General features: G+C 37.7%; 1 protein-coding gene across 1 annotated transcript in view; it reads right to left on the reverse strand.

The window, feature by feature from the left end:
• EDC4 (enhancer of mRNA decapping 4) overlaps window positions 1-12083 on the reverse strand; it is a 76998-nt gene that overhangs the window by 45592 nt on the left and 19323 nt on the right. The window contains exons 8-12 of the mRNA XM_063438696.1: window positions 9568-9677; window positions 7803-7886; window positions 5637-5732; window positions 4166-4265; window positions 1527-1707 (exon numbers count right to left, since the gene is read on the reverse strand). Of these exons, the coding sequence (XP_063294766.1) occupies window positions 1527-1707; window positions 4166-4265; window positions 5637-5732; window positions 7803-7886; window positions 9568-9677 (571 nt within the window). The remainder of the gene's footprint in view (window positions 1-1526; window positions 1708-4165; window positions 4266-5636; window positions 5733-7802; window positions 7887-9567; window positions 9678-12083) is intronic.

Consider the following 12083-nt stretch of genomic DNA (forward strand, 5'->3'; position numbering starts at 1 on the left):
CATGAGGAGGGAAGGGAGTGAGCATAGTGTGAACAAGGGGTGGGGATTAAAAAAACAAACAACACTAAAAACTAAATGGATTCTATAGTGTAAGGAATACAAAGAAAACCCTTTCTTCCCCAGCATCAGGCGACCAAAAGTCATCTAGCAAGCAGGAAGTGCCTCTAATAGCTGTCTGATTGACAGCAGCTAGAGGCAGTCTTAGTCCTGCAATGTAATTATTGCAGTTTTTCAGACTGCAAATCCTAGTGGGGTAGGAGGCCAGTAGGGGAGCACCAGTAAGCATGATAAAATTGCACTTTGTTTTGCCAATTCCACTGTACCTCTCCTAAGGCATAAATATGTTACATCCCAACCCCTTCTTTTTCATCATCTCCCCAACTGAATTTCAATCATAATTTTATATACTATCTACACAATCCCTTCCACTTTTTAAAATATTTTAAATTATATTATGACATTTATTTTTTTAACGAATATGTTTAATGTTTTCATCTAATTGATACCAATTCTATATTAACCCCCTGATTTTTATTTATATATTTTTTTGTCATTTATATGATTATAACATATGTTCCAACATATATAGAATCAGGGTTACTGATCTATCTCTATAAGATATATTTATCTATGGCATTGGATGTCACTATTTATATCTGGGTATATACATTTTTTATCTTGTTTTTCTTGTGGCATTTTTCTATTTTTACTTCGGATTGGTTATACCCTTTATTATTACATTCTGGTCCTAGTTGCTTTCACGGCATTAGAACCTTGGATGTTTAATCTGTATCTGTGGTTCAAGTGTTTTTATTTATTTTGAGCAGCAGTGTGTTTTTAGATACTATACTATATTACACTTTATATCATTATATTTAAAAAAAATTACTATACCAATAAATATTTTCCTGAACTATTACCTTATGAACATACTGTGTTACTGGGAGCGCTTGCACTTTATTTTTATATTTTACTCTTTGTATCTTAGTCGCTCGTCTGTGGTGTACAGCTGCCCATATATACAATTATATTTAGTTTTATTTTTAGTTTTCTTTGTTGTTGACCTAAACATTTTTGTTCACTGCTTTATTTACATTATTGCATATCAAATTATTGATATTTATTAGAATTATGTCAAATACATTTTACACATTCATCTTCATGACATCAGGAAACCTGAATCATGTGCTTTGTTTGCAAAGTACTTTGTAGATATAGTGTTAAATGTGAATTTTTTTTATTCTTAAAATAAATGCTATTTTCATTATGTAATTAAACACTCAATGTGGAACCTACATTGCCATTTTTGTGCTAAACTACAAATAAACAAAATAAAACTCAAACTGGTATGACCTATTGGACCTTGAGAATGGCCACTTTGGTGAATTTAAAATTTAAGGCCACACAATCCAAAGTGGAAGCATAGTTTACTTAGATCATGTTTTCACTTTGGTCTTAAATTTGAAATTCACTCTTAATGGTCACTTTCGTGAATTACTCTGTAAAAACTTTTTTTTTCTTCTAACCTGCATTGATACTGTCATTTTCTTCTTCTGAAGGGAGAACCTCTGTATGACGCAGACGACAGCGACTAACATCTTGAATGCCGAAACTCAACACAGGATGAGTGAGCAGGAACTCTGAAATGGATGTGAAGGAAGCCTTTCCATCATCCTGATTCTGCATTAGCTCCATAACATACAGCACCTACAAAGATCATAACCAAAGGGAGTTATATTTTTGGTCACACTTGGGACCGGCAGTATGCTGTAACAGCTAAGACATGAACTGTTTATAGCAAGAAAAAACAAAACTGAATTTGTGTTTAATGATGAACTGATTTTACTTTGTGTTGAGAACCCCAAGTGGCGCCCGGCAGTGTACTGCAGAGCATCGGGCTTCCGATGCTCTTCCTGTGCTGAGTGACTGGAGGGGTCGAGACACTCAGTGAAGAAGAAAATAAATTTTAAAAAAATTAAACCCCCTTTCCTCCCTCAATATGTACTTACACAAAGGCCGCCGTTCCCCCGCCAGTGACCGGTGTTGTTCTTCTATGAGGGGACTGTCTGACAGCCCATACAGTCCCCACTCTGCAAATTAGGATCCCCATGGGACATGTGACCGCATGGCCGCAATAGGTGTCCATTGTGCTTCCAGCAGGGGGACTGTCTGAACTTACAGGCAGTCTCCCTGCTGGTGAAAAAAGTTTTTTTTTTTTTTTAAAGTAAATAAATTTAAAAAATATATACACCAATTTAGCTTAATTGTTTCGCCACTTGGCATAACATAGGTCAGCCAGTATCTTCGTGTTATAGAGTATCTCCCACTAACGAATTTTCTCTTTCAGGTATAGTTATAAATGCTGATAAAATGTAAAGTATTGATTACATAATGTAGACGCGTATTAAAGTGTTAAACTATTAACTTTTTACAGGCCTACCTGAATGTCGGTTTCGGCACACCACAACCTACACATATATATATATATATATATATCACACACACACACACAATAGGTACAAAGTGATATAGGTTAGCACTCACAGTCTTGTAAAGTAAAATTTCTTCCTTATTGAAAAATCATTAAAATGTGCAGATCGACGTTTCAGTCCCAGTAAGGAGTTTAAAACATGTGTGCTTCTGGCAATAGCAGCAATTTTGGTTTTCCAGTTCAAATCCGGAAGATTAAAGTCACCCATGATGATAACTTCCCCCTTCATTGTCATTTTAGCTATTTCCTTAACTAATAGATTATCTAACTCTTCTATTTCTCCTGGGGCTTATAAATCACACCTACACGAGTTACTGTGTGATTACCAAATTCTAACGTAACCCAAACTGACTATGTTCGCTTCACTAATATTTATTAGGCTAGATTTTATGTTATTCTTCACATACAGGGCCACCCCTCCCCTTTTCATGCCTTCTCTGTCTTTTCTATATAAAGAAAACCCTGGTATTGCTATATCCCAGTAATTTTTCTCATTATACCATGTCTCAGTAACAGCGACTAAATGTACATTATCAGTTGCCATTATTGCCACAAATTCATGGATATTATTCCATAAACTGCAAGCACTTGTAGACATGACTCTTAGCGTATCTTCCATTCCAAACAGAGCTGCCATGAGAAATGAAGCCAAATCCTTGCTCCTGACACCATTCACCAAGCCACAAGTTAAAGTCCCTTATACGCATCTGCCTATCACTCTGAGTGTTATGCACAGGCAGAACTTCAGAGAATGACTAGCTCTTGGGGTCTATTAAATGACTTACTTGAAGGAAAGAAACAACTCCAAGCCTTTGAAGTTTTGGGCCGGTTTATACTAAGACAGAACGATCTTTACCCTCAACACCCTATATATAACATCAAACCTGAGCTACACAATGCTGTACTTGAAAAGAGGAGCAAAATAAGCCTTGATATGAATCTGCACAGCCAGGTTCCGTTTAACCCCTTAAGGACCAAACTTCTGGAATAAAAGGTAATCATGACATGTCACACATGTCATGTGTCCTTAAGGGGTTAAAGATCATTTAACAGGCATGAGTCCCCATAAGATTAGTCTTGGGGTCATCCTCTGGGACTGTACCAACTCTACAGTCAGGGAATCCTGTACGCCAATGAAAGTGGCATAATAATGTCCCATTGTCTATGCTATCCATGGCAGACTTGCACACAAAATACTTTTTATTTTATTTTTCAACGTTAAGCTCTTCAGAAATGGATGGGTATAGGTGCATGGATCCTACAGTGTATGTGATCTTCTGTTTTATGTCCTATTAACTTAAAGGGGAAATGTCACTTCACAGGATTTTAATATTAGGTTTACTAATCCCCTATATTCAATAAATGTGTTCAAAAAGTCTGCAAAATAAAAGTACAAAATCTACACAATTACATTTCCTGTTATCCTGAAAAACCTCCAACTCTGCCCCCTGTCAAACACTGGTATAAGCTCTGCCTGTTAGTCAGCATAAATACAATAAAACGGAGAAGTAGTTATGGAAACAAAAAATGTGAAATTAGTTTCAAAAATTTTAACATACAACAAAAAAGGTTGACAAAAGATCTGAGACTTTCAGTGTTTTCAAAGGTGTAATTTCCAGAGATATGATGGTTCCTCTTCAACAAAGCAACAGAAAAGACACAATAGAAACATACTTTTCGCTGAACATCTGTGAGTATAAGGAATTCTGAAGAAAGATCCAAGGTAGCCTTTAGCCCTGGCAAAACACTGGATGTGAATGGGTCGGGAGAAAACCTGTGGTGAGGCAAAAAGGTGAAAAAATTAAGTACAGAGATTACATTTCAAATGCAAATAAGGGAGCCTGGAAAACCAGACAAGACATTGAAAATAAGTGGTCAACTAAGTTATGAAGTTCTACACACAACATCATTGGAGATTTGAATTACACTCACAGGCATTTGTACCTGCCATCATTAATACAGTTCCATGGGGGAATCAATTTTACAATATGAAAATACCTTCTGATACAAACACTTATAGAATGAACCTTCCATTGCACAATGCTCCGGTAGGTTATTTTTTACACTACTCTTTACGTGTTGGTCACATCCTGGGCACATCTGGAGAGTTTTACTTTGCATTTTCTATCTATCTGTTTATTCTTTTAAGGCAAGGCATCCTAGGCTCTGTCCCTCCAGATGTTACTGAACTACAACTCCCATGACTCTCTGGCCATCTATTGCATTCAAAGAATTCTTGGAGTTCTAGGCCACCAACATCTTGGGATGCAGACTTTGAGATCCTTGGTTTACACAGTTGTGGTTAGTCTTGATAAAGGTCCCTTGCAGCAAGGAAGGAAAATGCTGTTTTGATCAAGTTGCAATACAAGTTAAAGCTACACAATGAACAATAGTTTGTCTTATGAACGACAAATTATGGATATTGACAATTCACAAAATGCAGAATTACTGCTATCAAATTTTAGAATTGATTAGAAGTGAGGGTGAGAAAGAAAATGTATGTTTCACAGTTAAAGGGCTTCCTTAGTGTTAAATTTATGCTTGCCAAAAGTTGTAAGGAATTACAGCTACTACCATTAATTAATTCAGACAGATATTAAAGAGCAGCCGATGTTGTATTACTATGAAGTTAAAGGTACTACCAATCTAAGCTCCCAAAATCAGACACTGAATCTGGTTCAAACAACAGGAGCAGCTTAAGGAATTTTATTTTCAACATGGTTAATTTTAACCAGAGCAGCATAAGGCAGAAAAAAATTGTGATTTTCATCAACTTTCCCTTTAGTGAACAGCAGATTAAGAGTTGCAAATTAAAACAAAATTGTCAGTTTTGTATAATTGTGTAACTCTAATATAATAAATAATATAACGCAATTTTGGTTTCACGCTAGGGAAAACAAGGAAAGGATAAAATTCCGAAACGGATATGTGAAAATGATCGAGTTAGTGTATTTCTACAATGAATTCATACATATTGACCCCACATTTTGTTGCTTCTCAACTAAATCTTTGTAAATACAAATTCCACATTACTCTTACCCAAAGGTGCTGTGTAGTCCTCCAAGACTATCAGTTGTGGCATACTAGGGTTATTTAAAGTGGTGAAAAGATTTTACAGCATTTTTTTTTTTTATAAGACTCTCACCGAATTGTTTGGAGGCATGTCCATGAGACTGTACACCACATCTTGAGCTCTCTGTTCTGATCTGCTCCAGTGATTAAAAACCTCCAGAAAGGAACCCTGAAAAATTGTCCAGAATCAAAACATATTAAGGACAAGAGTTTTATAATTATTTGAAAGTACTAATAGTCAAGCAGTACAGAATACTATCTATTGGGTAACTATGTGACATTTCTCCTGATCGTAAAACCTAAATAGTTTGGGATTGGACTGCACATCACGGATGGTAGCCACTATATGGGTACTGTCCGTTTAATGAGTAGTTCCACTAATCCTATGCAATGACTGGAACTTATTTTTTGTTCTAATAAACTCAAAAACCACTACTGGAAGGGAAATATGCAATAAGATCAGACAACATACCTGCAGCTGAAGGCAGAACCAATAATCAGCAGTTTTATTTTTAAAGGAACACTATAGGGTCAGAAACACAAACCTGTATTCCTGACCATAGTGTTAAAACACCATTTAGGTGGCTTGCCCCCTTAACCCCCTTATAAGGGGTTAAAACCTACTTAATTTTCAGCGCTGCGCGGGTTCTCTGGTACTAGTCCCGCCCCAATCCACCTTCATGGTGACATCAGAATTTACGATTTTTAACCAATCCAATTCTTTCCCATAGATAAAGCATTGGATTGGCTGAAATCGGCAAGGAAGCGGGATGGTCGCGAGGCCAAACATCAGCACATCCTCACAGAGAAGCAACGAATCAATAAATCTCTATAAGGAAAATTATGCGTCTCCATGCAGAGTGTGGAAACGCTGAATGGCAGAGCTGCACACTGTGCAGCACTGCCCCAGGAAGCACCTCCAGTGGCCATCTGAGGAGGGGCCACTGTAAACACTGCCTTTTCAGAAAAAAAAAAAAGACGGTGTTTACAGCAAAAAGTCCTCAGGAATGATTATACTCACCAGAACAAATACATTAAGCTGTAGCTGTTCTGGTGACTATAGAGTCCATTTAAATGGAGGGGAAGGTGGAATATCAGTACTTGCAATTGTAGTACTGAAACTTCCCAAAAAACAGAGTCAATTCTTTTCTGGTGGTACGATAGATGTAGGTAGTAGGATCAGGGAGCAGTGTCTGTGAAGGAATTCCCACGCTCAGAGTGATATGGAGGAGGGAAGGAATATAGTGTAGTATATTGAGATCTTAAGGGATGGTAAATGAAGGGAAAGGAATTGCACTTACAATTTTCTGGAGCCTATACTCAGTTACAGATATTGCTCAATATATAGTAACATAAAACAGTTTTAAAAAACACGATCGCATTTCTCCTGCAAACAGTGTTACACTTTGATAAAGCCTCCTTGCAGGAGAAACGCGTTAGTGTTTTTTAAAGCTGTTTTATGTTACTATTTTTTTATCTCCAATAAAGATAGCTCATTTATGCTATTGGAGCCTCCAAGCCTATCCTTTTTATTCTATTTTATTTTATAATATCATTCCTTTTACTCTCTCCAACACCCCCACTGGAGGACTCGAGGAGTGATATCCTTGGTGGGGATCATACCACCTACGCCTACATATATTGAGCAATATCCTATTTGCCCTTCACTTGTGAGTATACCTCCATTTTTTTTTATCATTTTATTTTGTATTATCCAGAGAGCACTATTTTGTGTTTTTATCCTTTTTATATATCACCAATTATTCGAATACCGGACTATTGCAATTGGAAAGGAGATATACCCTACCACCACTGGAGACCCCCAATTTGAGGACATCCGAGGACCATCTACATATCCATAGGCGGGGATTGTACCGTCCAGGCACACATATATGGAGCGGAGTATAGGCTCCCTTCATTTACCATCACTTAAGATCTCAATATAATACACTATATCCGTGTCTTTTTCCTTCCCTCCTCCATATTGCTCTGAGCGTGGGAATTCCTTCACAGGCGCTGCTCCCTGATCCTACTACCTACATCTATAGTGTCCATTTAATTTAAAATATATATTTTTTGCAATTGTTACAATGCATTACAATATTGGAAACTTTTAAGAAGGCTAACCCTTTAATGATACAAATGATTTACATAAACAGCTAACAACATGCATGTCACAACAGGGTAGGTATAATCTCTCTAATTGAAATTTAAATATAACAAAACAGTTACTGCTTACTCTGGATCTTGTTTCTTATGATTGTCACAAAACAGAAGGCAGGACAGAGGTCTTCCATTGTGAGGCTTCCACTCATGAAGACACCTAAAGAAATAAATCATTACACATAATACAAGTCCAAATCTCTGGAAGTCTTACTACTTAATCCTCTGCCATTTAGGAGTTAAATCACGCTGTTTATGCAGCCATAGTGACAACTCTCCTGGCTATTTTTACAGCTCTGCATAAGCCAGATGTTGTAAAGCCTGCTTTAAAGAGACACAGCACCTGATGGGGACCCAGGTAAGAGGGCAAACCTTTGCAAAAGTTTTTCCCCATTACCAGGGAATGGCACCTGGGTCCTCCAGGCATCATAACCACTACAGTGGGCTTTAGTGGCTAGGAGGCTTAGAGTAACCGTTTAGTTGAGATAAACAGTGGAGAGTTATCAACAAACTATAACTAAAAAGCACTGTAATAGGGAAGCACTGTAAACTAAGTTACTTCTAAATTATGCTACCTGTGCCTGCAAACACTGCCCAGTACTAACAAGGAAGTTCATGTTGGGCAAAAGGGGGGAATTCGTTTAGCTGACGAAGCAAGGTCTTCTGCTAAAAAGATTAATTTAGGCAATTAGGGAGTTATTTTTTGTCAAAACTAGTGAATCCATAATTTAAGTGCACAAAAAACAAACATGCATTTCATCATAACCTACACCTTCTTGTTAAAAGAACACTCAAAGCACCAAAACCAAGCACCCCCTATCACCCCCAAATAATTAGTAAAATCATTTTAGAATGGTGTGTGTAAAAATATAAAACAATGCCAAAATAATGGGCTTCTTGAGACATTATAACAGACTGTTAGACAAACTCTTCATTATTTTCCTTTAATGAACTCTAATATATATTTTGTATTAGATGATGTGTGTAAGTAAGGGTTAGTGTAAGTGTTAAGGTAATACAGGGGTTAATTGTTAGTGTAGTGGATCATATTTAGTTATAGTGTCATGCAATGTAGGGATTAATGTTCAGTGATGGAGCAGCATAGCATAGTGTGCGGGGTGTTGTATTTAGAGATGTGACAGTGTAGTGGTTAATGTTTACTGATAGTGTGGGCGGTCAATATTTAGTGATAGTTTAAAGAAACACTATAGTCACCTAAATTACTTTAGCTAAATAAAGCAGTTTTAGTGTATAGATCATACCCCTGCAATTTCACTGCTCAATTCACTGTAATTTAGGAGTTAAATCACTTTGTTTCTGTTTATGCAGCCCTAGCCACACCTCCCCTGGCTATGATTGACAGAGCCTACATGAAAAAAAAACTGGTTTCACTTTCAAACAGATGTAATTTACCTTAAATAATTGTATCTCAATCTCTAAATTGAACTTTAATCACATACAGGAGGCTCTTGCAGGGTCTAGCAAGCTATTAATATAGCAGGGGATAAGAAAATCTTAATTAAACAGAACTTGCAATAAAGAAAGCCTAAATAGGGCTCTCTTTACAGGAAGTGTTTATGGAAGGCTGTGCAAGTCACATGCAGGGAGGTGTGACTAGGGTTCATAAACAAAGGGATTTAACTCCTAAATGGCAGAGGATTGCGCAGTGAGGCTGCAGGGGCATGTTCTATACACCAAAACTGCTTCATTAACCCCTTAAGGACACATGACATGTCATGATTCCCTTTTATTCCAGAAGTTTGGTCCTTAAGGGGTTAAGCTAAAGTTGTTCAGGTGACTATAGTGTCCCTTTAATGGTTTACCCGCAGACGCATATATACCTTGGCTGATCCTGACCCTCTATGTAGATCTGCCAAAATTTCACATAGCCATCATGGCTAGCAGTGGCCAAAACAGTTCCATCGGGGGAAAGAGCACCTTCACTCAAGTGCTGTGAATAAAAGCAAATAGGAAAAGAATACAGGCTGTTACTTTGCAGAAAAAAATAAATAAAAAAATGTCTCCTCCTCTCTGCATCCGTATAATTTTCAAGCTATATTAGGTTGTTTCCACATAAAAGTAAAGGCATACAAATACGCTGACAAACAAAATAAAAAATTGGACTGTAACTCTTTGCCCATGCATCCTACACTGAGTGAAATATAACATTTTACTTACTGTAAATGTATTTTTACCTTAGGATTAGAGGCAGTGCACAACAACAGGGGCATCCTCTGTCTGGACAGGAAAAGGTAGACAGACAACTAGAAATGTAAACATTAAGGCCCTCTCAGGTATAAAACCATAATCTACAATGTGTGCTGGCACTCAATCACGTCCTAGGTGCAGGTATTCGAGGTTAACCCCGTTAAAGCCTCATAATCTCAACAAACAAATAAATATGAGTGAGTGCGGTATTCATATTTATTTGTTTATTAAAACCATAATGTGACCAACTGTCCCCAGAAAGTACAAAATCCAATTAACTGCAAAAAACATATATAAATATATATATATATATATATATATATATATATATATATATATATACACATACATACATATACACATATATATATATATACACACACATACATACATACATATATATACATATACACACATTAAACAGGAAGGGGATACACGTGCATTGCACCTTAAGGAAAAAGAAATTCCCAGTAATTAAATTTTGATCTTTTCTCTCCAGATTAGAGGCAGGGCACAACAACTGGGATAGACAAGCCATCCCCTAAGGGCAAAAAAGAATCACTTCACAACAGCCTCTAGCACCCTGCCCCTAAAAAACGTTCCTCAGAGACCTGTATGTTATTTATAGTGCTTGGAGAAAGTGTGAAGCGACGACCAGCTAGCTGCTAAAGCCTTGAATGAGGTAGCAATATTTCTTGTAGAATGAGCCTTTACTTAAAGAGGAGGAGGGACATTGAATGGTAGGGAGGCCAGCTACCTATACCTCCTCTTGTTGGGTTTACACCTGCTCCTAAGGAGATAGTGAGATAACCAGGATCCCCATTCCAGGGAGTTGAGGATCTGGGCCGACTGACCAGCATTCCTGTGATTCAGTTGACAATCCGGTTCTCTCCACATCTACCTGGACAACATCCTCTGAAGTAAAGTCTATTAAACCCAAAGTCTCTGGGACCTACTGCTGTACAGAGTCAAATAATCGCTGTAATCCTGTAATCCAGTTCAAGCTCCCACTGCATGGCAGTGAGGTAGGTCAAATCAGGTTCCAGGTCAGTTGCTTCTGAGATATCCAGTAGGTGTTCTTATTCTCCTGAATGTCATAGAGTCGGAATGTCTCAGGACTTCCAAATTCAACTTTATCCTCAAAAAGGCCTCCCACAATAGGCCAGGGTCATCATAGCCCTCACCCTCTGAATGGACATCGCCCGCTAGCCATGGGTACTGCTGGACCGCATGCCACCTTAAGGCCGGGTAAGAAAGGACAGAGTTAAGATCCCACAGCAGTACCAGTTTTCTGATAGTAGGAATAAGTCTGCATATTGCTCTTAAGAACATGGAGAACAAATATTCAGACGCTAAGTCTCAAATAGTGCAGAAATCGATAGTAGATATCTGGACCTTTAGAGATGGACGTAAACCTTTTGCAAATACCAACTGAAGGGATTTCAGAATATTTGAAATTGAAGCTGAACGTAGATCTTCATGAATCTCCTGGCACCAGGAGTAAATGTTTTTCCAGATTCCGGAGTACACTAAACCTGTGTTATCTTTTTTGCCAGCAACAAGAATGTCAATTACTTCTAGGCTTAGACCTTTGGAACTTAGGCTCTGCCATGCAGATACCATGCTGTGAGCTTGAAGGTCTTGAGAGTCTGCAGAGGAACTACGGTAGGTTGTGTTCCAAGATTTTAACTGGCTTTGGAAGATGCAAAGGCATTTAGAAAGTCTGGATTGTCTGGTGAGTTGATTGAGGCAAACCTTCTGGTTTTTCTGTTTGATCTTAACGCCATCAGATCAATTTGGGATTTCCGAATCTCATTTCAGTTTCCTGAAATGTCTGATGTGAGAGAGAGAACTTTCTAAATAGTTAAGAGAATCTTCTAGAGTACTGGTTACTACTTTTATGTGTGCTGCAGTCGGGAGAGCAAGTAGAGTTCTAACCAGAGTATTACCGGTATTTTGGAGCGCAACTTTGCCAGGGAGTGAGAAAAATTCCCTCATGTCTGTTCAAATATGCAACTGCTGTTTAATTGTCTGACCTTATCTCAACATCATGTCCCTGGAGATGTGACTTGAAATGAAGAAGAGTAAACTAAATTGCTTTGACATCCCAGTAATTTGATGATTTTTGCGAATTTTGAGGTATCTATCG

This window comes from Pelobates fuscus, chromosome 12, assembly GCF_036172605.1.
Source record: "Pelobates fuscus isolate aPelFus1 chromosome 12, aPelFus1.pri, whole genome shotgun sequence".
Taxonomy (NCBI): domain Eukaryota; kingdom Metazoa; phylum Chordata; class Amphibia; order Anura; family Pelobatidae; genus Pelobates; species Pelobates fuscus.